Below are 24,855 nucleotides of genomic sequence, written 5' to 3'. Positions count from 1 at the left end.
ATTCTTTGTGAAATACTCACAATGCAAATGCAATACAAATACTGGCAGAGCGGGGATTTGAAACGGTGTCCTTGGTGACATCTGCACCATACATTTAAAGCAGATTTAAAACATGCCGCTTCTCCCAAGGAATCTTGGGAACTATGGATTCCCACCCCACCCCCAACCTAAAGAGCCGCAATCCCCAGAACCCTCAACAAACCAGAATTCTCTGGGTGAAGCCATGGGCTTTAGATTTGCACCAAAAGTGCCTTGGATGTGATCCTCACCCAAATCCAAACTAAATGCAACCTTCAGAAAACACAGAATGTGCTGGATTTATGCAAGAACTCACACAAAACAGCCAAGCGCATGCTTAAGTATTTATTAATATCTGAAAATCGAGATGGCACTCTATATTATTTGATTTCAAAGTGCTTTATTTGGTAGCTATGAAATAAGAGGTGAAGCGTCCTGATGATTCGTTGCTCTGAAGTTTGGAAGATTCCAGAAGGAAGGGTTGTGGAGCCTTAGCTGGTCACACGGGGTAACTGGCCACACGTGCCACGCCACACAGATTGACGCCTCTTCGCATCCGCATGTAGCCGTTCTCACCCCAGTAAGGTCCCCAGCTATGGAAGCAAGAGAGAGAAGAAGAGGGTCTCTCTAAAATGCTTCAACAGGAAATGACAGGAGAGTCTGGTGAATCGAAGTGGAGTCAGACTCTGGGTGCATGGATCTGTCAGTTTCAGTCCTCTTAGTCCCACATTTTCCCAGTCTTAAATCTAGTTTGCATTTTTTTTAAAAAAAAAATCACCCCAAAAACTCAGAAGCATGTTGTCCTGTGAATTTTCCTCAATAAACACATTTTTGCAGAGCAACGTCTCCTAATATAATGCATTTCTGTTATTTTCAGTATGCATTTTGATGTTCTACACTTCACCCATCTCTTGGAGGGAGAACAGCAGTGTAAAATCCGAATACAGGCAAATTTCAAAGGATGGGTGTGGTTTCTGTATTGTTTCAGAAAGTGCAAAATGGGTCAGTTTGCCTTCAAATGCAAACTGAATCCATTTTCTTGCACCATAACAGATTAGGGTTATCCAGTGAATAAAATGTTGGTGGATTTGAGGTTGGGGGGTATAATTGGACCAAAGTGGATCTATGCAGATGGCATAGGTTATATTGGGTTATATTCAAGGACAGGTGACCCTTTAATTCATAATTAAAAGTCCATGGCATTTCAATGACCCATGTGTTGCATTATGGGGGACCTATAAGGGGCACCTGAGGCTGAGGGCAGGTTTAGTCCCCACCACAGAAATATCACCAGTGCATCCTTTAGTTTTGTTTCTTATCGCTGTTCAATATTATCTGTCCAAATGAGGACACTCAATCCCCAGCTTGTATTATCCAGACCTGATGCCTGGCAACAGATCTGCAGGGCACTGAGAAGTGGGATCTTGTCCTGTGGCCACTGAAAGTCTGGGGAGGCAACAGGAGCACAAAAAAGGATTACCGTTACTAGGTGCCAGGGAGGGCTGAGTGATATATTGATATATCGTCCAAACCCAATTTGAAGTCCATATTGTGATATCAGGTTCATAGTTTTTGACCTGGTAATATATCACGAATCATGAGGTGTGTGTGCTATGCAAAAATCACAATGCTGGAAAAATCGTGAAGACGCTCAGTGCCTCTTCAGCGCTCCATCCTGATTTCAGACGTTGTCATATATCAGTATATCACAATGTTTAGCTGTTGAAAGCCCAGGCCAGGTACGCTGAAGGTCAGAGGATGAGGCTGCAATCTCTGTCTCCTGGGCTCCCCACGTTACCTGTTCTTTATGATCCAATAAGGAATTCCATTCTGAACACCATAGCCAACTGCCAGCACGGCATGGTTCAGGTTGGTCCCGCAGGGGTAGTCAAAGATTCCTAGATAAAGAAGGAGTTGGGGAAGGGGGAGGGAGACAAGGTGAGAATGAAAGAGAAGATAGGGAGGGCATTCCTGGGTCGTCTCTGGAAAAGGCAACTCACATTCTGGGCACTATCCAGCATTGGTCCCATTGAATGAAGGGACACAACCAACTTAAGCCTATTTATTTCCATTTGGTCTGCTCTGAATAGGACTTAGTTGCAGGTTGCTCCCTGAACCACTGCCCTTCCACACTTCCTTCAAGGAAAAGCTGAGGGATTTGGCAGCAAATTTAGGATTCCCTCTCAAAGTAAATGAGCTGGCCTGCTCTTGGGCACATTGCAGCAGCGGCTCAAGTGCTGCTGGGACACTGCCAAGCCCACCCAGGAGTGCCAGTCGCTCCCACCGAGAGCTCGCCAAGCTGAGAGGGCAAACGCAGCGACCAGCAGGTGGCCTCCATTAGAAGCAGCCACCACAGGGGTGCAGCAAGTGAAGTCCGCCTGCTGCCTCCCACGCGACATCTGCAATGAGGTTAGTGGCTGCAGTCCTTGCCTTGCCCTGGACACTGGCAACGCATGCTATGCCACTGCGGGCATCTGTTTCACCACTGTGAGAACAGGATGCTGGACTTATATGGGCCTGATCCAGCAGGCTCTTCTTATATTCTTATGGTCGATCATAAACCCCGCCTCCTCCACATTCCCTATATTGGGGACTGCTGTGCGTTGAGCGTCACCCGGAGACTGGGCTCATTCTTGCAAGAGTGTTGCAGCCCCTTACCTGAACCATAAAGGTTGAAGTAGGAAGCATCCACCGCAACAGTAACTGGCACATTGAAGGCCACAGCTTCTTCCAGGGCCCTCTCATCATCTTGAGGGAGATCGACCCACCCTTGGATCCTGACCGCTCGGTCTGAGCTTTGAAATTTACAGTTTCCATCCTGCAAAGTAATAGGAAATTTTCTTTCTCCAAACCTTTATTGGGCATTAAAGATATAGACTATCTTAAAACATCCATATACTAAAAAATGGAAATATATACAAAGAAACAGCCATATAACATCTATAGTAACAGAAATAATGGTAACCAATATTTTGGTTTTCTGTATATGGGAGGGCAGAAACAATTCTTTTTTTATGAAACCAACAATTATTTTTTGGTTTATTGATTTCTTACATACCACCCAGATCTCAGGGTGGTTCACCGAATGACACGGTATTTCCATTTAATAACAGTACAATGCATGGCACATTTGAATGTGACGCAGATGCAGATGAGGTCCTGATGAAGCTTTCTTATTCTTATTCTTCATCCCAATAAACTGCACCATCATGTGTCATTGGTGGGGGAAACAAATCTGTTCAAATGGGGCTCTCGCCTCTTTGGTTACTATAATGGTTTTTAATGTTTGGTACCAATAATGAAATTACTGGTATTGAAATAACAACAACAACAACAGCAACCACCACCATTCTTTGGGATGTGGTAAAACCACCACCAGGCACTGCAGTGGCAAGCAATTGACAGGTGTGAGCCAAAATTTGCCACCTGCCTATCACTAAATGTTTCTTTCTCTCCTTCCCATTGTCCAGAGGAATTCAAAGTCTTATGGACTAAATATTGAGGGAGGAAAGAAATATATATTTTGATGAATAATTATAAGGGCAAAACCACACTGGAGCTGGTGTCTCTCACAGACAAAGGTGAGAAGTTCAGGGCTTGTTTTCTTCAGTTCAAACTTGCCAAAACTCCCTTCTGGCCCCTCTCAGGTGGGTGCCGTGACCATCATAAGAGAACAAGGGAGATGTTCATGGTGAGTTCCGGCTGCAAACACTTCCCATTTGGCCTCGGGTGGTAAAATGAAATGGGAGGCTCCTGTGCGTACGCCCCATGGTTGCAAAACGGCATGTCATGTTCAAATGCTACCTGTCCTGTGTAGGGGTAGACGCGTTCTGAGTTCATCCCGTTGTTCTGCAGGACGTACTGGAAGGCCCGACTCGGCCACCCTCCATTGCAGCCATAGTTCCCCTGTGGCCAAGCACAGTCCACAAGGTTTTGTTCACTCAGCGTGATCAGCCTGCGAGTCTGAATGCATAGGAGACTTTCCAGGGCTCCGACGGCAGCAAACGCCCAACACGAGCCACAGCTGCCCTGCGGAAGGGGAAAAACAGTTTGATTTGGTGCTCAGAGGTGGGTCAGCGTCTGCTCCACACTCTCTGCAGCAGACTCACCTCGGGCAATTTGCTCTTCCTCTATACTCCTGGGCCTTTGGCTAAGAAAGTGGGGAAACGAATGAAGCTGGGGCAGGAATCTGACAGAGGCTGAGACTCCGCATTTAACTCAGGAGCTGAGCAGATTAGTGGGGTAAGAGAGTTGGGGAAAAAAATCACATCTGGCAACAACTGTGCCCCTTTGGTTTTGGATAATTTCACATCTGGCAACCAATGAGCCCTTTTGGTTTCAGATAGTACATGGGTGACCCCTGACCATTAGGTCCAGTTGTGATGACTCTGGGCTTACGGCGCTCATCTCGCTTTATTGGCCAAGGGAGCCGGCGTACAGCTTCCAGGTCATGTGGCCAGCATGACTAAGCCACTTCTGGTGAACCAGAGCAGTGCACAGAAACGCCGTTTACCTTCCCGCTGGAGCGGTATCTATTTATCTACTTGCACTTTGACATGCTTTCGAACTGCTAGGTTGGCAGGAACAGGGACCGAGCAACAGGAGCGCACCCCTTCGCGGGGATTCGAACCGCCGACCTTCTGATCGGCAAGTCCTAGGCTCTGTGGTTTAGACCACAGCACCACCTGCGTCCCTAGTACATGGGTAGATGAGTCTAAAAAGCCCAGGATGCAAATTTTCATGGCCCTCTAGTGACTATGGTGGTTCATTTATCGGAAGAAATTTATTTAGCGTTGAATTTGAGCAAAATAAGCCTCCTTTGCAAGGGGGTTGGACTAGACCAGTGGCGGCGAACCTATGGCATGTGTGCCAGAGTGGGCACCCAGAGCCCTCTCTGATGGCGCCATAGCCCCAGCAGGGCCGTTGCTGGGGGTGGGCAAAGGGACAGCCTCTCCCCCGCGTGGGTTTGGATCCGAAGCAGGTTTGGATTTTTATTTTTTATTTTGGCGGGGAGCGACAGCTCAGCTAGCCATCGAGTAACAGAAGGGTCTGTCTCTTACCCTTGAGGGCAAACAGGGGGCTCGCAAAAGTTAGCTTCTTTTGCGTCTTGACCTTGCTATGGACTTCGGTTGCTTGCCTTGGTTCAGATGGGGGGGGGGACCTTCTGACATCCCTACCCCCACCTGAGGGATTCTCATCATTGCAACACACCTTGAGTCCCTGGCCTGGTCATTCTGGCCTTCCCACGCAGCCTTCTTCTCACCTGATCCTTCACCGGGGTGACACAACCTGTGTTGCGCCAGTCCACGAATTCAGGGAGCGCCAGAGTGCCAGACTTTTCGTGCACGGTTGCGCCGCCCCCCTGCTGTCTGGGCAGGTCAGGGCGGAGCCCATTCAGCTTCTCCTTAAATTCTTCTTTTGTCTGGGGAGCAGAGGAGAGTTGTCCATGTCAATCTCGCCAGAAGTAGCTGTGCCCCCCTGGGAAGCCAGGCTTCGCCGGAGCAGGGAGGCCCCTTTCCAGGTTGCTTCAGGCGGTGAAATGGGCTGGGCTGCCCCAACCACTCAGGCTGCCTGTTGCAACTCCAGAGTCAACAACCAGTTTAGACTTCCTAAAAATAATTCGTGAATATTCACTAGGAACTGCAAAGGGGACGCAGAGATCTAAACAGGGACTATTATATGCAGCACAGAATCTCCTAGTTATGTGTTTTCATCTAGCTTAAGCCTAGACAGCCCTAAGTAGTATGTAACGTGTGCTTTATTTTTCTGTTTTGTGTTCTAGTTTTCAATTTGTCATGGCCTTTGGCTAGCATAACAATAAAGCTATTTATTTAAATAATAATAATAATAATATTCACTAGTGGAGTCTTACCCAAACCTGGAAACGTACATGATTTTCATTGCTGATTTTCATTGTAACTGCTGTTAATGTCTTATGTTATAAAATACAAATTTGGTTTAAGGGTGCTTTTCATGTTATTTGTCCCAGTCTCCAAAATACCTAGTTTTGGACCTCAGCGTAGGAGCTACAAGCAGACGACTGAGCAGAATTATAAGCTCGCAGTGGCGTAGCGTGGGGGGTGCGGGGGGGCCGGCCGCACCGGACGCAACATCTGGGGGGTAGGGTTAGGGGGCGCAAATCCACGGGTTAGGGGCGCAAATTACTTGTCTTGCCTCGGGTGCTGACAACCCACGCTACGCCACTGTAAGCTCGTCTATTAGGCTGAGAGAGGATTGACTAGTCGCAAAATCCATGATACAAGCCAGACTCCGAGTTTGCTTACCAAATCGCTGAACTGGTTCAACGCCATCTGAAAGGTGTGTTTCCCCTGGGCAGCTTCGCGGTTGTGCTCTTCGATGGTATGGAGATTGTCCTCCCAGACGGTTCTCCGGAAGTCTTCTGCATTCCTCTGCAGGGAAGCCTCTTGGTTAAGAACGAACAGACAGAGCCCAAGATCATTCTTGCCTCAAAAAATCAGAAGGCCTTGAGGCCAGAAGAGCTCAGCTCATACTCTCTGACATTTTCCCAATAAAAATAGGCACATCCTATTTTGTACCCTCCAACGTTTCTCTGATTAAAATAAGGACGTTCTAAAGAAAAGTGGGACATTCCAGGATCAAATCAGAAACCAGGATGGCTTCTGTAAATCCAGGACTGTCCCTGGAAAATAGGGACACTTGGAGGGTCTGCCAGTTGCAGGAAAATGGTTCCAGATCAGAATTTAGCTGCACCAGGATGCACCAATTTCTTACCAGTCGACGAGGAATGTGCGTCTTGGTGCATTGTTGCACATGCAATTTTCTTGGAGTTAGAAGGCAGAGGGATTGTTTTCATGCCCTGCCTATGTTTTTGCTGCTATTGCTGGACAAAGGCTGAATCCTTTACACACTGCCCATGCTCAGAAGCACATGGTTCAAAGTGCAAGATTTTCTGAGACACAAGCATGGTGTTCATTCTAGTTAAGTTGGAGCAAACTCACCTCACGGTATATTTTATTATGGGTCCTCTTCCAGTCACTCCAGGCTTCATCCAGAGCTGGGTCCCTGGCCAAGGTGAACGTCTTCAGCAAGACCAGGCCGGTCAATGCCACCAAAGAGATCAGATGCATATCTGCACAGGAGACAACCTAAACCTCTAAGATAATTTCATGTATGTTTTCTCTCAAGCAAGTATTTTCTCTAAAAAAGTTTCAAAATGCACACATCTCCCCAAATATATACACCTGCTAAACACACGCATTTAGTACATATTTTTCTGAAATACATGTTAATTTAATTCCATTTTTGCATTAAGTTCTATGTGTGATGGTGGTGATGGGAGCAGAGATTGGATGGATGCTTTAGCTGAGATTCCTGCATTGCAAGGGGGTTGGACTAGATGACCCTTGGGTCCCTTCCAACACCAGTTGCTCTGTCTCAGTAATTTCACCGCTCTCAAAGGACCGCAAAATGTGTCTTCCTGGGCAACTGAAACCTAGTTGTGTTGGATCAAATGCAATTCTGCAGCCAAGTAATGTGTGCAATGCATACACCGGGATAAAGTCTGCATTAAAAATGTGTATACTGGAGAAAATAGCAAAATTGCTCTGCAAGAATGTGCACTAAAATGACAAATTTTCAAGAGGATTAAAAAAAATTGCAAAGTGATGTGGAGAACTGTATTCAAGACTAGGGAAATAAGGTAATTGAGAGGAACTGAAATTTTCAGGTTTGATTATCCTTAGTGACTCATGAAATTTGTTAGATGACGTTTAGGGAAATTTTTAATGTTTGATGTTTTATCATGTTTTTAACTTTCTGTTGGGAGCTGCCCAGAGTAGCTGGGGAAAATAAATAATAAATAATTATTATATTATTATTAAATGCTGTTTCTGAATATCAAACATTTGCTGAATGCAGGTAATATGCAGCATGAACATTCGTAGCAATGTTGCTTTGAAGGGCGGGAAATCATTTTAATTTAAATCTCTTTGAACATGCCCTGTCTACTCTTTATAAATAATTTCCAATCTGGCTTCCAACAAACCTTACCTTTCCCTCAAGTGGAAATATTCAGAGAACAGGATCTTGGATGTCTGTCCACCCCGTCTGTCTGGGCAGAATAAGTTCCAGCCCCCTTTTTATAAAGCGTGTGCGTATCTAATTTCCTCTCCCACCTTAAGTTCCTAGAAACAATTTGTCAAAACTTAACTGAGCAATAGTGACATTTCATGGTCAAAGGAAGAGGTGTGCTTCCTTCCTTCTGATCAATTTGGTGGGAAAAGCCGCACATGGGCGTTCCGGATTCAGCTTTCAAAAACCTCACCTTATCACAAATTTAGGGAACCTTTTTACAGTTTCAGAAACGTAATGTCCAAAGGAAGACAGGCACAGCTTTTTCCTGTACCCACTATTTGTATAACTTTTGTTTGGTTTCATACACACATAAAGTAATACATTCACACCCAACCACACCCCCCGCACTCACACTAATCATTGACCAGACCATAATTGAGTACAAAAATGACCTAGAGATGTAACGTTAGACTTTTTCGCCTCTTTTCATTTGACAAATGTTCTGTGACATTGGGGAGGTGGTAATTCTGTATTGATTTACTATGGATGTTTGTATGTGATGCCAATAAAAGGTTTGATGATGATGATGAGTACAAAAAATATGGAGAGGTTTTGGAATATTTATAGAGTCTTTGGAAGGGGTGTTTGGGGTGCTGGGAGAGGCAGTACCTCTAGTGGGGGACTCATCCTGCTCCTTCTAGGACAGTTTGTCCACCTTTGGTCCCCACCCTGTGCTCAGCTCTCACCTGTGGAAGCTGTCAGCAGGCGAAAGTGGCCACAATCCTGGGAACAGCTTTAGCTGGTTGGCTAAACCAGGTGAGGGGAGCTGATGCGTCTCGAAGCCTTGGTGAGTTAGGGACATCCCTGCATGCGAAGACAGAGTGGATGAGCCCAAGAGGGGGTCCAACGGCCAAGCAGGTGGTTTCTACCTGTGCTGCAGGGGGAAGTGAGGGGCAGGTGGGGCTCATCCACCTGGGAAGGGAACCCCCTCTAGGAGAAGGACCCTAAACCTCCACTCCCAGCTTCAGGAGAAGAAAGGGCTCAGGAGGAAACCCTACACAAATCTGGAGTGGAGTCCCTAAGACGGCTGGGGTGGCACCTTGTACGCCTCCTTCCAGCAACTCCTGCTGCCAAGCAAGTGCCCAGCGTCTTGTTCCGCTTTCCTTTGGTCCCCATCCACTAGGCCAAGCGGGGGTCTTCATTGCTGTCATCTTCACTGCTGGATTCCTAGCATGGCAGAGCTTGTGGACACTCTCAACAAACTAAAAAAAGTTGTGCGATGGGATTTGTCCTTGCAGAAGTTTATTGTCATTTTCACTTTTTGAAACTCTTAAATAATGGTACAGTGGTACCTTGGGCTACATATGCTTCAGGTTACAGACTCCGCTAACCCAGAAATAGTACCTCAGGTTAAGAACTTTGCTTCAGGATGAGAACAGAAATTGTGCGGCGGCAGCGTGGTAGCAGCGGGAGGCCCCATTAGCTAAAGTGGTGCTTCAGGTTATGAACAGTTTCGGGTTAAGAACGGACCTCCGGAACGAATTAAGTAGTTAACCTGAGGTACCACTGTAGTTTTAAAGTTTTATCCCTTTTTCTAAACCGTTCTGAGGTTTTTCCACAATCAGAGGGTGTGTGGGTTTCGTGAAATAATTAAATAAATCATCCTGGTTGCATTTCAGTGGTGCAACTTTATTTTATTTTGCTATATATATTTTTTATTGTTTCCATAAGCAGAACATTAACATAGCAACAAGGAAAGTACAGCAATGTGTTTGTCATGCAGGGCTGGATGGATGAGAGCCATCACTTCACTTCCACACCAAAAGAACCTTGGAGCTGTGCCATTTAGCCCAACACGTCCTTGGCTGCTTTTGTTAAAATACACTACAAATAGAAGCCACGTATCAATAAAATTATCACACTGCATCACTTCCTTGGAAAGCTCACCGTGATGCTTCAGCTGCTCTGATAACATTAATTCCCACACTCTTAGCTAGGAATAAATCCTGCTCATAATTTCAAGTGACCAGCCACTTACGGTACATTTGAGCCATCATTAATAAAGGCCCAGCTATTTTTAAAACTTAGATACCCCATTGTATCATAGAGTTTTTATGCTAGCCCATTTAAATGCACCCCCCTCGTTTGTATGGTCAGGGAGATTCCCAAAAATCCCCTTCCAGAATAGACTTTGCTCGTGGTATGAACACACCAGATACAATATACCACATAATTTGGGACTTCCTCTCTTCAGCACCCTTTGGAGAGACCTACAGCCGACTCCTTTGAAGCTTAAAGTATCTAATTGCAAAGTATCTGTAATCCAATATTTTTGGAGGGATAATATTTCTGAAACTACTGAAATTGTTCAAGGATATTTTCAAAGTCAAATTTAAAACTATTTATTTTTACTTATTGGTGGCTATTGTTTTATGTATTTCATATGTCTGGATTACCAATGTTTTATCGATTTTTAATGCTTTTGTTGTCTAAATTTTGCCAATAAAGGCTGAATGAATTTATTAATAAAGGCATCACTAATTTGTTAAGGAAAACAAGCATGTAAACCTGTATCAATTGAGGGCAGGGCAAGAGTTTGGACTTGGCAAGAGTGATGTTTAGACTTATTAGCTGAGCAACCATATCTGAGATCTATGCAAAAAAACCCCAACCCCACAGAAATCATGTGCAATTTAAACTGAACCCCATATCTTTGACCTCCTTGCTAAGAAAGCCACCGTGAAGCTGGCGAGGGCCAGGAAACCCATGTAAGCCAAGACAGAGTAAAACATGGCGAGGGAGCCTTCCCTGCATTCCACTACAATCTCGCTGGGTGGAGAAGGAAGTTTGGGAACGGGGAGAAGTGAGCAGCCAGGCAGCCCAGAGAACAGCCTGGATGGGCTTGTGAACTGTCTCCTCTTCTGGCTGTCATGTGACCAAGACACCTGAGAGCCGAAGCCGCAAGGCAGGCTGGGAAGTGCTGGGCCTGCCCAGGCATTGGGGCCGAGTCAAGCTCTCCAGGCCTGACTGCCAACTGGGGAGTCACTCTGAGTCATGGGACTTGGCAGCCATTTTCTCACTCTGGCATGTGACTCATTCTCCTTATAAGTGGCAGCCATTTTGTATCTCTGTTCTCTGTAAGATGTCAGTCAGAGTCAGTCGCCTCAGTTCTGAGCAGTATGGAATCTCAGTCAGACTCTTTGGAAGCATGTTGTTTAGGAAGAAGTTGATTTTAACACAGTAAAGCTCTTATTCTCTAAAACTCTGCATTCTTAATTTACGCTGCGCGTCGCTGGCCCTGTTTCCTGGCTTGGTGGCCGTGAAGGCAAGAACCACCAGGACAGTTTTGGCCAACACAGAAGAAACGGCAAGGGAGAAGATGGTTCCAGAAGCCGTTTGTCGGAGGCAACAGGTGAGGAAGATTTGGGACTTGAAATATACTCAGAGTCGATAGTGGATTTCATGCTCTTTATTCAGCTCATAGTGGTGAGGAGGAATGAATCAAAGTCCCCTCAAAGTATCTGCTTTATATACATTATTTACACAATGGGCTGCATGTGATTGGCTAATTCTGGAATTCTACTGTAAGCCAATCAGGTTGTGGATTCACTTCTATCTGGAGCTGGATTGGGTGGTTCCTGCCAACCAATCATACTGCTGCATTGTTCTAGGACCAATCAGACTGCTGCATTCTGAATCCTATTGTTCTAGGACCAATCAGACTGCTGCAGTTTGAATCCTATTCAACTCAGTACATAACAGGACTGGACCTGGACCTGTTACTCGGGTTACCCCCGGGCCCAGCACAGTTAGGCCAGTGCGACCAGTTCCCCCACACCGGGTTCTGAGCTGACAGGTCGCTTTCCCACCTCCTTCTCAAAGCCTGTAAATGCTGGCTTCAGAAAAGAGGTGTGGGGGCTTGGACAGGGTTCTGGAGTTCTCCCTCCTCCTTCCCAAAGCCTAGTTGGGTTAATGGACGGCGGTTGGTTATAGTGAGCAGAGGACTTCCTTGCTGCAGCAGCTCCAGTGGCTACCGCTCTGTTTCCACCCAGTTTGGTCCCCACCTGGTTAGCCCATACAATGACATCTGGGTCCATCTCAAAATCTGCTCCTGCAGCAGCCCCAGGGTCCATCCACCCCACATTCCTCCACGCCATAGATTTGTTCGAGAAGATGGCCCAGTTGATGATATCGAACCCGGCAGACTCCATCCCATGTTCCCCAAAGGAGATTTCATCCCCAGTGCTGTTGTTGAAGCGGATGTTCCTCAAAGAATAATGGATCTAGAATGAAACATTGTTGGTAGGGGTGGGTTGGCAAGGGGCCATGGATTAGATCGAAACATTCCAACTAATGGGAGTTCCATTTCCCCCTGCATCTCAGAGATGGAGTAAAGGAAAGGACATAATCATTTCTAGCTGTATCCATGAACTAATAGCATCCTCCATTCTCCACATGACACATAACGGCATCAGGCCCTGGAGAACCCCAATGTTTGCAGATGTAGAAAACAAAGTTTAGAGATCTAGCAGCTAAAACCCAGTCTTGGTGAAATGCACAATCTCTCTCTAACTCAGTGTTTCTCAACCTGTGGGTCCCCAGATGTTGTTGGACTACAACTCCCATCATTCTGAGCCAGCATGACCAGTGGTCAGGGATGATGGGAGTTGTAGTCCAACAACATCTGGGGACCCACAGGTTGAGAACCGCTGCTCTAGCTCCATCCATGATCTAATAGCATCCTCTGTTCTCCAAGTGGCACATAATGGCAGAGGCACCATCAGGCCCAGGAGAACCCCAACGTTTGCAGATGTAAATAATACAGTTTAGAAAACATCTTGTGAGGGGCAGGACCAAGACAATCCAATAAGCAATGTTCACACTAACTTTGTGGTCTGTTGACTTGGATTTCTGAAACTCTGCTGGGAGAAAAGCAGGAGCAAGCGGGAATAGAATGGTTCCTGCCATGGTTCCAGGTTCAGAAGAAATGCCCCCTTTCCATCTTCTGTGTTTTTGTGTTTCGATGCAGATGTGTACGGGTCATGCAACGCCTGTGCCAGAGAAGAGACCGCATTGTAGATGCTGTAGCTGTGGCCGGTCATGCTCATATCAAACACAAAGGCTGGCAGGTCCTCCAGCTTCTCCTCTCCTGTGCAACGTCCCCGGCCATCTGGTGAAGCGTGGCCTGGTTTCAGAACCTCATAGTCAAACGCAACTTCCCACCAGTCACGGAGAAAAACATCACTGTGGGGTCAGTATGGATCTAAAGCTGAAAGATTGCCTTCATGGCCACCAAGCCAGGAAACATGGCCAGAAGATTGTTGAAGGGACAAACAGCAACTTTGATTGTCCTGGCCTGTCCCCTCATCCAGGCTGGTCTCTGTGCTGCCTGGCAGCTCACTTCTCCCCGTTCCCAAACTGGGACCTTCCTTCTCTACCCAGCGAGATTGTAGTGGAATGCAGTGAAGGCTCCCTTGCCATGTTTTACTCTGTCTTGGGTTACATGGGTTTCCTGGCCCTTGTCAGCTTCACGGTGGCCTTCCTAGCTAGGAAGCTCCCTGATAGTTTTAATGAAGCCAAGTTTATCACCTTCAGCATGCTGGTCTTTTGCAGCTTTTGGGTCTCCTTCGTCCCAACCTACCTGAGCACCAAAGGGAAGTTCATGGTGGCTGTGGAGGTCTTCTCCATCTTGGCCTCTGGTACTGGTCTCCTGGCTTGCTTCTTTCTCCCAAAACGCTACATTATTCTTCTGAGACCCAATCTCAACAGCAGAGAACATCTAATGAGGAAAAAATAATTAGGAAATTTAACACATTGAAGTTTAACACATTGAAGTTATCCAATAAACAAACCACAAGGAAGGTAGCCATATCATCTTGTTCTTAATGTTCACTCTCCTTGGGAGATACCTGCAAGAAAAGTCGGAAGGATCTTCATCAGGGTGGGAGGCTGGGAGAAGAGGTGGGCACCCAGATGAGAGCTGGAGGAGTCTGCTTTTCTATGTGTGGATAAATGATAAGATATGCACTATATAAATGTGATAAAGGGTCTTTTTAGTTACCCTTTTTCTATTCTTTCCCCTCTTTTTCTTTTCTATACAATTATGTTTTGCATTTTCTTATAAATGAGCTTGAATTTTATTGTTTAATGTGTAAAAAAACCACCTTTCATAAAATTGTTATAGCAAACATGGGCAATGCCCTTCCATATTTTCAGACAGGAACTGCTCCTGGAAGGTGAACCTGAGACCTTCTGCATGCAAAGTGGGCACTCAGATATTGAACTATGGACCTTTCCATTAGAAAGCAAAGTTGTGATTCTAGTCCCTTTGATTTAAATGAATCGTTTTGATAGGCTTGCCAGGAGAGTAGTCCATCCAGGCTGGTATGCCCTATAGCGAATTTCCATGGTTCCAGAAAACATGTTTATCATTTCTTCCTAAGATGGTGCAAAAAGAACTTACAGCATGAATTATCTTCTCTTCCCTGAAATTATCGCAATAACAGTCATTCCTGTTGAACCTCTGGAGGCTTACAACCATCGAGTCAATAATAAAGCAAAATACAGGACAAAACCGTCTTGTGATAATAAGAAAAATGATCACGTTGAGCTACTCCATTTTATGCCTGACTATTGATCTCTCTGACCTAAACCCCCAGCTGAAATTGGTAGTTTTCAAATCAGGTTCTGCAAAGGTGCAATTGTTGTTTCAAGGGGAATATAATATCTCTCTGAGCTGCGGATGATTCGGTTGCTGCTCTTGTCCTGGCTCCTGCCTCAAGGCAGCTGCTTGATGAAGGGGACAGAGACACGATCCATGAAGCCCTTTCAACTCTACGAACACTTCCATAGGGAGGGAGATCTCATTGTGGGTGGGAATTTACCCCTGTTCAGGGCTGTGGTCAAAGACCCATCCTTTAAAGAGTATTCCAGAGAACATCCTGATTTAAAGTAAGTATTCAGACAGGTAGGGCTCTGAGTTGGAAACTGGGTTGCTTTCCCTGCCCCCGCCCCCCCCCCAACTGAAATGCTGTTCATCTTTCTTGTGCAATCTGGGGACGTCCTATGCTAGGGCAGGAGTGGGGTGGGATCTGCTGGGGAGGTTGAAAGGAGTAAAATATCTCTACAGCAATTTGCTGTATAGTCTCCCTCTCAATGTCACCATTTCATTTAGTAAGAAATCACTGCTTTGCATCCAATTGCTTCCTTATTGTTCAACATCACTGTTAATTTTGTGAGATTCAAATGTTTCTCTCTCTTCCCAGTTAAACCCATTTCCATGATTTTCTGGGGTTCCAATATTATTATTATTATTATTATTATTATTATTATTATTATTATTATTACTATTATTATTATTATATTTATACCCTGCCCAACTAGTTGGGATGCCCCAGCCACTCTGGGCGGCTTCCAACATACAGTGGTACCTCTGGATGCGAACGGGATCCGTTCCAGAGCCCCATTCGCATCCAGAAGCGAACGCTACCCGCGTCTGCGCGGGTCGTGATTTGCCACTTCTGCGCATGCGCATGACGTCATTTTGACCATCTGCGCATGCGCAAGCAGCAAAACCCGGAAGTAACGCGCTCCGTCACTTCCAGGTCACTGTAGCGCGCAACCTGCAAATACTTATCCCGGAGCTACTTCAACCCAAGGTATGACTGTACATCAAAACATAATATAACATCAAACATTGAAAACTTCCTGATACAGGGCTTAACTTTTCTATCGTTCCACCCATAACCATTTTACTCGCATCGCAGGCTTGTCCCCAAAAACTACCAGTACATCCTGGCCTTGCAGTTTGCTATCAAAGAGATCAACGAGGACCGGACTCTCCTCCCCAATGTCACTCTGGGTTCCCGTATCTACACAGAATGCAATTTTGCAAGCAAGACCATGGAGGCCACGCTGTCTCTGCTTTCCACGCGGAGACACATGGTGCCTAACTACAAGTGCGACAGTCGGGACCAGCTGCTGTCCATCATTGGGAGCCTAGAAGCCACGACTTCAAGACAGATGGCATCCATCCTGGGCTCCTTCAAGATCCCGCAGGTGAGGAGAGCCACTTGCAGAAGCTATAAAGATACAAAAACCCATTCTCTGTAAACTGCTTCTGTTATAATGCCTGGATAGCTCAGCTGTTTAGAGCATGGTGCTGGGAACGCCAAGGCTGCAGGTTTGATCCCTGCATGGGGCAGCTGCATATTCCTGCCTTGCAGAGGGTTGGACTGGATGATCCTCAGGGGTCCCTTCCAACTCCACGATTCTATGACTGTGATGGTTAGTGATCAGTTTGGTCTTTTGCCTTCAAGCGCCTCATTAAGCTGTTGACAATGAATCATGATCAGATATGGTACGATTGATCCTAATGCCCACTTACCCATTCCCTCTTATCTCATTTTTAATCCATTTTTATCCCTTAGTTTCTTTCTCCAGCCCAATGAATGAATGTCCTGATTATAATCCCATTGCATATTACCGGTGGTATTATTCCACCTCTCTCTGTGAGGGAAGAGTTCTTTTTAGAAAAACAATGAAGAACTCCTGCCCCAAAATTTACTCTCCCCCCCATCAATTTATTGTGCATAGCCAAAGGCCTTTACAAGGCTTTCCTCTGAAATCACGCAACATACCCTATACAAGTTTACAGCATAGAAAGTTTACAGCATAAAATTTTAAAATTAGAGAGCATTAATATATCTTGAACAGAGCTTTTAGCTGCCAGAGCAAATTTGGCTACAGTTGACAAAATTTACTCACCTGTTGCAGTTTTCTAAACTACCATGTTGACCCAGATAATAGTTTCATTCAAACTTTAGACACATGAAGGAGGGGGAAATGACAGAGTGAAAAATATTGAAGCATTATGTTCAATAAAAAATATATTGGGGGGGGGGGTATAATTGCATTATGCAAAGTCCAGGGAATCCAGAGTCCTGCATTCTCAAAAGGACAACTTTCAGTCGGTGCTGAAAGTGAATTTTGGGAGACAGGCTGAACTTTAAGGATGGCATTTTGCTCAGGCTTCATTGGAAACTGCAAGTAACTCCTTGAAAGCCCTGTTTTTATGATGAACTTTTTATAGATCTTCTGTGGATGACTTAAAAAAATATTACAGCCAAATTGAAATTGTGGGGAGCATTTGAGATAAAAGCAGCAGAAATGACAAAATAATTGCAATAGGGATGCTTATAATGTTTAATGTTTTTATATATGTTGGAAGCTGCCCAGTCAGATGGGCGGGGAAGAAGAAGAATGAGAAGGAGGAGGAGGAGGAGGAGGAGGAGGAGAAGAAGAAGAAGAAGAAGAAGAAACTTTTTGTAATAGATAAAGATTGAATGCAGTAGAAAAGGTTTGAGTAAAGACACTGTGGAGGTGCTGCTTCTGGTGAAAATGTTCAAAAAATGTAATAAAAATTTGTGTGTATAGTTTTGATGGAGGACGGGGTGGCAGGAACTGAGGGGCCTAGAAGGCATCACGGAACGTTCACATTATGTCTCAAAGGTCACTTTCAAAGCACAGTTCTTGCTCTTTTCAGCTGGGTTATGGCTCCTTTAACTCTGACAAGGAAGATGAAACGGTATCCTCGTCTTTTTGCCGCATTGACCCCAACCAAGTCCTCCAGTACAGGGGTTTAGTCCAGTTACTCCTGTACTTCCACTGGAATTGGATTGGACTCCTTGCTCCGGAGGAGAGCAGTGGCGAAAACTTCATCCAGACTCTGACACCCCTCCTCACCCAGAACGATATCTGCGTGGCATTTGCCAGAAGGGTCATTCCAGAAACGGTGGCTTTTCTGCAGCATGGAAAAATATGGATGAAACACGTTTCAGATCTTTTCAAGAGCGACGTCCAGGTGGTGATTGTCTTTTTGGACTCCAACACCTTGCGGAACCTATTGGGTCCCATGTCTGTCATGAAAAAGCTCAACAAGATCTCAGCCAGGAAAGTTTGGGTCCTGACAGCCCAGTGGGATTTCGTCACTGAGGGGTCCCAGAAGCAATGGAAGGGGCTGAAATCTTTCCATGGGGCCCTTTCCTTCCAAATCCACTCAAAGGAAGTGCCAGGATTCGCCCAGTTTCTCTCAGAGTTAGATCCACGCCAACCACAGGCAGATGCCTTTCTCTGTCGCTGGTGGAGAGTTGTGTTTGACTGTGAGTTTCTGGGATCAGGCCTCATACCTTCACGGAGCAAGAGAAAATGCACAGGAGAGGAAAAACTAGAGGACCTGCCGGCCTTCGTGTTCTCAGTGACCATGACTGGCCACAGTTACAGCATCTACAACGCCGTTCATTCCGTGGCCCACGCATTGCATGACACCATGCACTCACCGGGAACCAACCGTGCAGTGATGGGAGGTGTCAACCGTCTTCCAAAACTCCAGCCATGGCAGGTAATGTCCTTGTGCTGCCTAGTTTGGTGACTTTATTGGAGCAGCAAGAATGTTGCAGAAGCTGCAACAGAGATGGGGAACCTCAGTTCTAGGGCTGCGTGTGACCCATCTGGGTTCTCTTTCTGGTCCTCAGAACTCCTCAGTAGGGCTGGACAAGATTTAGTTTTCAACTTCAGGATATACAGTTATATATCACAATGTCTGAAATAAGGGCGGAGCTGCTTTTAAACTTTGTGATATATCACCAGCTAAGCATTGTGATATATTGATATAGACTATCCTCCTTAATAGTCACCCAGCTTTATGGTGACGGGGAGAAAGTTGCAGGAAAGGACCATATTGGCACATGTGCCCTGTGCTGTGTTTATTGCTTTCCTTCCCCACAAGGACAAAATATGGCTGCTTCTGATCTTCATCTGGTTTTGCCCTCTCCTCGTCCCCCACCCACCCATGCACACCCTAATTTTGGGAAAGGCAGGCTGGGGCTGCCATGTGGGGCCCTGCAGAGCAGCAGAGCTGTTTGGGTTCCCATCAACGCATGCGCTCCCACTTACATGAGCACCAAAAATGGTGCTGGAATGGGGAAATCCCAACTTACTGGAACAGAACCTCTATGTAAGGGAGTTCTACCAGGGAACTGCAGAAATAATGTGGCTGGTCGAGGGAGCCGTGGACTTAGAAAGGTCGCAAACCAGTGGATCCAAGGGAGCCAGACCAACAAACCCCCCTCCCTGTTTTCTGAGTGTCTCTTCCATTTCAGATTCTTGCCGCTTTGAGGAAGACTCGGTTTAACAACAGCGCTGGGGAGGAAGTCTCCTTTTCTGAACATGGCAGCAGACCAGCTGGCTTTGATATCCTGAACTGGGCCTTCTTCCCCAATGACTCTTGTGCTGTTGTGGAAGTTGGAGGTCTGGATCCTCAGGCTCCACCAGGCGAGGACTTCAGCATCAACCCAGACACCATTGTGTGGGATTCCCAGGTGGGGCAAAATGAGGGCATAAGGCCAAGGCCAGCACAAGAGTTGGCTCCCATCTCTCCGCAGCCATCACTACCTGCCCTTTCTTTCATGGTGGGATCGGTGGGCCCCACATCTGCACACTGCATTGTGGGGGTGCTGTTCCCCAGACCAGATCAAACCACAGTCTCATTTAGTCTTGAAATGTGGACTACATTTGACGAAACTTGATCTGAGTTCATTTTTGCAACATTTAAAGAAACTGCAAAGTTCTGAAATGGATCTGGCACTCCCAAGCTGGTTGTCTCTCTCCATCAATAGGGAATCTCCCGTCACCTCTTCCAAGTCCTGTTTAGTTTTTGGGGTTTCTTAAAATCTATTTAATCAAAGCAAAGTGGTCTTGGTACACAATGTTCCCCTAAATGATTCATTTCTTCTATGAGCCTGTTTTTGTGGTTCCCTATAACCTGCAGAGGTATGGAAGAGATTTGGACCACTCAAGTAGATAAATCCCTCCAAGTCCTTTTTCACTGCAAGACAAGCATTGACCTTGTGCAGCAAAACCCAGCATTTTCACTCTTCCCTTTCAGGAGATCCCATTTGCCAGGTGTGTGAAGAGATGTCCTCCGGGGCAGAGCAGAAGAGTCCCAGAGGAGAAGCCGGTTTGCTGCTACAAATGCATTTCTTGCCCAGAAGGGACCTTTTCTAACCAGACAGGTATGTCAAATCTAGAAGCCCGTATTGAGGTGCAGAAGTTGTTAGGAGAAGGGTGGTGTGGAGAGAGAGAGAAATCCTGGATGAGGAGAAGTGGGAAAATCCCCTGCAACTTGGATTTGGGTTTATAGTTCTACCTGTTCACAAAGATGTCGTGAATTTGGGGCAAAAGATTCCTACATTGCAGAGGTTCGACTAGATGGCTCTTGGGGTCCCTTCCAACTCTAAAGTATGACTCTGGGATTCATCAGAATAGTTATCAATAGTTTAATAAGTTCTAAATCGTTGATAATTATGAGAAACTGTTCCATATTTTCATAGCCTCTGTTTTAATAAACATGCATACATTTTAAAAGCATGTTGAAATGGGGTAGGTGGGTATTGGGTTGTTCTTGTTTTTATTTTGGTTATGTATTTTGTGTTTTTATATTGTGATTTTATCCTGTGAACCGCCCTAGGACCTGCGGGTATAGGGTGGTATACAAATTTATTATTATTATTATTATTATTATTATTATTATTATTATTATTATTGGTGATGATGAACCCAGATTAAACAGTTCACATCAAGACATGTTTCCGTAGCTGTGGTTAAAAACTTGGCTAATTGGGGTTTTAATCTGATCCTGTGATCCAAAACAGAATTGTCTACCCCTCCCCCCCCCCAGTGTGCTGAGGAGGGCTGCACTAAGGAGGAATGGTGGGAGCCTCCCCCCCCCCCCACTCCTGATCAGGATCCTGAATCTTCCCAGGAGAAGGGAAGTAGTATAGATTTGGAACAGCAGTTTGCAGAGGGACGTAGTTCAGAAGGCAGAAGCTAGGAAATACTGAATGGGGAACAGCTAGGAGAAGAAGCAGTGGGAGAGAGAGAGAGTTAACAGATTCGCTGTCTCTGGAAAGCATTCATCCGCTCAGCCCAAGGTCAAGGAGAGCTGGCAAGGAGGCAGCACAGAAAGCACAGTGGTTACGAGATCAGGTTACAAGACGCGGGAGTGACGGGGATGACTAGGGAGGAAGTGGGTGGAATTCTTAACTGGGAGCACCGCCATCCCTAGGAAATGGATTCTTTGTTCTCTCGCTGTGATCATTAAAGTTTCTAACTGGTAAGAAGACTCCTTTTCCTTTGTTCTGCTTATCTACTGCCAAAGAGGGGAGGAAGCCAATTCCCTGACGCCTGACAGAGTGGCAACCACAGTTGAAAACACAAATGGCACATGTGATATATTTCAATAGTGTTTCCTTATGCCAGATGCCACTCAGTGTACCAGCTGCCCTGAAGACCAATGCCCAAACAAGGATGGTGACCAGTGCCTGCTGAAGAAGATCAACTTCCTTCCATACCAAGAGACTGGGGGTGTTCTTTTAGCTTCCCTTGCCCTATTCCTCTCTCTGATCACACTTCTCATGCTGGCGACCTTCATCAAACAACGGGACACACCAATCGTCAAAGCCAACAACCGCAGCCTCACCTACGTCCTCCTCGTCTCCCTCCTGCTCTGCTTCCTCTGTTCTTTCCTCTTCATCGGTCGACCCAGGAAGGTCACTTGTCTTCTCCGACAAACTACTTTTGGCATCGTCTTCTCTGTTGCCATTTCTTCCGTCCTGGCAAAGACCATCACGGTGGTCCTGGCTTTCATGGCCACCAAGCCGGGAAACATGGCAAGAAAACTGTTGGCGAGACAACCAGCAAATTCTATTGTTCTGATCTGCCCCCTCATCCAAACTGCTATTTGTGTTGTTTGGCTGGCAACCTCTCCCCCATTTCCAAACCTGGACTTCCATTCCATAGCTGGAGAGATTGTAGTGGAATGTAATGAAGGCTCAGTCACCATGTTTTATAATGTCCTGAGTTTCATGGGTTTCCTGGCCCTCGCCAGCTTCACGGTGGCCTTCCTAGCTAGGAAGTTGCCTGATAGTTTTAATGAAGCCAAGTTTATCACCTTCAGCATGCTGGTCTTTTGCAGCGTTTGGGTCTCCTTCGTCCCAACCTACCTGAGCACCAAAGGGAAGTTCATGGTGGCTGTGGAGGTCTTCTCCATCTTGGCCTCTGGTGCTGGTCTCCTGGCTTGCATCTTTCTCCCCAAATGCTACATCATTCTTCTGAAGCCCAACCTCAACAGCAGAGAACATCTAATGAGGAAAATGGGAATCTAACCCACTTCAATCTTCCTTGCCAGTTAAATTTTCACAAAATTGTAGGATGTAAAACTTATAGCAGTCAAGTACAACACTCATACAGTGGACATGTTAGGGGGTGTTTTGTTCCACTCAGGAGACTTCCTGTTTCCTCCTGAGCTGGGACAGACTTGAAGAGGGTGCGGTCTGTTGTACTAGCATAGAGGAGCCCACAGCCTCCATGTTTGGATGAGTGTGTGTTCTCCATTGTGTATGTTGCTGTGTGTTTGGAGAAGTGACTCCTTAGTCACAGTCACTTGGGACTCACTTCTTTATGGAATAGTTCTAGTTGTTATGTAACCCAAGCCTGCCTTCAGAGATATGTCTGTGAACCTGAATGAATCTGTGAGTAAACTACTTTTATATTAAGTTTAATCAGATTCTCATGTCTATTCTTTTTAAGAGGGAGTAGAAGGGATCTCACCAGGAATCTTAAGTAGTGAAGCTCCGGCAAGCCAGCAACAAGCTATCCACTGTGTAATTTAAAAAGGGGGGTGTTTGGAACTCTGCTAGAATATGGAACTTGCTAGCACGTTAGGAAGGATATGATTAAATAATACATCCTCTCCTGCCTTTCTAATCATCCCCACAAAAATGAATCAGTTTCCTAGTTATCAATACAAACTCTCCCGTCAAATTCTGCAGTTGGCAATGAGAGCAGATTTGGTTACTTTCCAAGTCTAAGCAATTGTCTGTATTTCCCCCGAATATCCTTTTTCTCTCCATCAGTTAAAACTGTGAAAAACCAGAGAGAATTGTGCCATTCTATTCCAGTGTTGAAGTTGCTGTGTCTTCTCCCTTCCTTGGAGGTGGGCCATCTGGCATGGGCGCTTTTGGGGTTGGGCTGAATGACTCTAGAGGGACCTTCCAACCCTACAATCCTATGGTTGGCTCTCTCCCCACCCATCGCTTCTTCCCCTGGGCAGTGGGGGATGCCCGTCTCTGAAAACCTAGCTGTGTCCCCTTCTCCAAAAGAATAATATATTCTATTCCAGTGCTAGATCCCACAGAGAAAGGCTGGAGGTTGCCAGACCACAGAGAGTTCCCAGTGAGACAGTTGCTGCAAGCGAGGTTGGGAGCCAGCAGAAGCCTTTTATCCCTCTGGGTCCAAACTAAGTCCTCCAGGCTCTACCCGTGGGGAGGGACTTCAGAGTCTTAAAGGGTCAACCCTGTGACCTGAAGATGCTCCTCCATCCCAGAGCCTCCCTTCTGGGGCAATTTCAGGCTAGTGATGGGTAGTGGGAGGCACCTGGTTCTTCAAACTCAAGAGAAGGTACCTGTGAAGGTCCAGGCCTTGGCCATATAGGCCCTGCGGGGGGGGGGGCTGGGAAGTTCTGTTTCTGAAAGGTGGCTTGAGTTGCCTCTAGAGCGGCCCTTTTAAGGACAGCTTGCAGGAGCAGTAAGTTAAAAAGTTCAGGGGAGCACATTTCTACCTGACGGAATGCTGGGTACCAAAAATGATTATAACTGTGCAGTGTATTTGCATGTGTGTGTTGGGTCAACTTAGCCCTATCGATTCGGATGCTGTCAGTGGGTTCTTGTTATTATCTTGTTGAGCTGTGTGTGTGTGAAAGAGGAGCCACCCCAGGGTGAAGGCGTCCTCTGTTATTTGTCCCCATGTCAGTTTCAGTCTGTTGGTTAGTTTTTGTAGTACAGCTGTTATCCATACAGTTTGGTACCAGTGGTCCATGTTCATTCCAGACAGATCCCTCTAGTTTCCAGTAGGGTTATAACTTTTTTTACAACCTGCTGTTCCTGAAGCTTAATTAGATAAACTTTTGCCTAAAAACAAAGGAATGAACTGTCATTTCCAAATCTTTTGAAAAAAAGTCACCCCAAAATCCACAAATCACTTTTCGTATATGCACACTTCTTCAGATACTTCTTCAGATACTTCTGAAGAAGTGTGCATGCACACGAAAGCTCATACCAAGAACTAACTTAGTTGGTCTTTAAGGTGCTACTGGAAGGAAAAAAATTTTTTTTTGTTTTGACTATGGCAGACCAACACAGCTACCTATCTGTAACTTTTCGTATATGTAACTGTATAATGTATTTTTAATATAATACAGGGGGAAATTGAATTTGCAAATTTTCTAATACTTGCACAAAGTGTTATACATTGTACATCCCCTGTTATTGCTTAGAATAAATCAAGCCTTGGTTTCTGCTTCAAGCACCCTAAATTTCCCACATCAGTTTAGTTGCGTGTTCTGCGCACAGATGGGATCTGGATGGCTCCCACTTCCAGGGCTTCTCCAAGACAGTTTTAGGTAGTTTCAGACAGCTGTAAAAGTTCCAAACAGTTCCTTGAAGTTTTTAAAAGTGTTCATACTTATGAGTAGTGAGGTTATAGATACAGTGATTCCAATTTTTCATTTTGGGGTGATCATTTTTCACAACTGAGAAGAATTAGTCCATTTTTCAGTGTTTCTAAGCAAAAGTTCATCCCTTTATGATACAGGAAATCGTTTTTGTTTTTGAAGAAAAAAAGAAAGTCAAAAAGTTATCACTCTAGTGTCCTGCTATGATGCTCCTG

The 24,855-nt window shown here is 45.6% G+C and overlaps 2 protein-coding genes across 3 annotated transcripts; one reads left to right on the top strand and one right to left on the bottom strand.

Annotated features, from left to right (window-relative positions):
• Nucleotides 1-350: 350 nt before the first annotated feature.
• On the bottom strand, nucleotides 351-8,810 carry LOC310753605 (cathepsin S-like). The gene is made up of 7 exons (XM_083595022.1): nucleotides 6,999-8,810; nucleotides 6,303-6,428; nucleotides 5,282-5,440; nucleotides 3,823-4,047; nucleotides 2,677-2,836; nucleotides 1,817-1,916; nucleotides 351-611 (listed from the first exon to the last, which is right to left on the bottom strand). Exons 1-7 carry the CDS (start codon nucleotides 7,125-7,127, stop codon nucleotides 518-520), a joined length of 993 nt encoding a protein of 330 aa, XP_083451148.1. The 5' UTR covers nucleotides 7,128-8,810; the 3' UTR covers nucleotides 351-517.
• A 4,549-nt stretch (nucleotides 8,811-13,359) lies between these two features.
• Nucleotides 13,360-23,361, top strand: LOC310753327 (vomeronasal type-2 receptor 26-like). 2 transcript variants are annotated; one of them, XM_083594493.1, is made up of 6 exons: nucleotides 13,360-15,024; nucleotides 15,840-16,131; nucleotides 17,618-18,472; nucleotides 19,233-19,451; nucleotides 20,018-20,144; nucleotides 21,391-23,361. In XM_083594493.1, the coding sequence occupies exons 1-6, from the start codon at nucleotides 14,816-14,818 to the stop codon at nucleotides 22,293-22,295; spliced, it is 2,607 nt and encodes an 868-aa protein (XP_083450619.1). In that variant the 5' UTR covers nucleotides 13,360-14,815; the 3' UTR covers nucleotides 22,296-23,361. The 2 variants fall into 2 exon arrangements, with proteins under 2 accessions (XP_083450619.1, XP_083450618.1); XM_083594492.1 differs by lacking the exon at nucleotides 13,360-15,024 and having other exon boundaries at nucleotides 15,452-16,131; nucleotides 20,021-20,144; nucleotides 21,391-23,358.
• The last annotated feature ends 1,494 nt before the right edge of the window (nucleotides 23,362-24,855 follow it).

This window comes from Podarcis filfolensis, assembly GCF_964270895.1.
Source record: "Podarcis filfolensis genome assembly, chromosome: 18".
NCBI classification, from domain to species: domain Eukaryota; kingdom Metazoa; phylum Chordata; class Lepidosauria; order Squamata; family Lacertidae; genus Podarcis; species Podarcis filfolensis.
This window is presented reverse-complemented; position numbering and strand designations above follow the sequence as displayed.

Bases quoted from the DNA above. Each gene is read 5' to 3' on its own strand.
- LOC310753327 (XM_083594493.1), top strand. From the start codon at position 14,816: ATGATTCGGTTGCTGCTCTTGTCCTGGCTCCTGCCTCAAGGCAGCTGC. The intron at 18,473-19,232 runs GTAATGTCCTTG...CTTCCATTTCAG, and splicing joins CAAAACTCCAGCCATGGCAG to ATTCTTGCCGCTTTGAGGAA. The intron at 20,145-21,390 runs GTATGTCAAATC...TCCTTATGCCAG, and splicing joins GACCTTTTCTAACCAGACAG to ATGCCACTCAGTGTACCAGC.
- LOC310753605 (XM_083595022.1), bottom strand. From the start codon at position 7,127: ATGCATCTGATCTCTTTGGTGGCATTGACCGGCCTGGTCTTGCTGAAG. The intron at 2,837-3,822 runs GTAGCATTTGAA...ATTACTTTGCAG, and splicing joins TCTACCCCTACACAGGACAG to GATGGAAACTGTAAATTTCA. The intron at 612-1,816 runs GTAACGTGGGGA...TTGCTTCCATAG, and splicing joins TATTGGATCATAAAGAACAG to CTGGGGACCTTACTGGGGTG.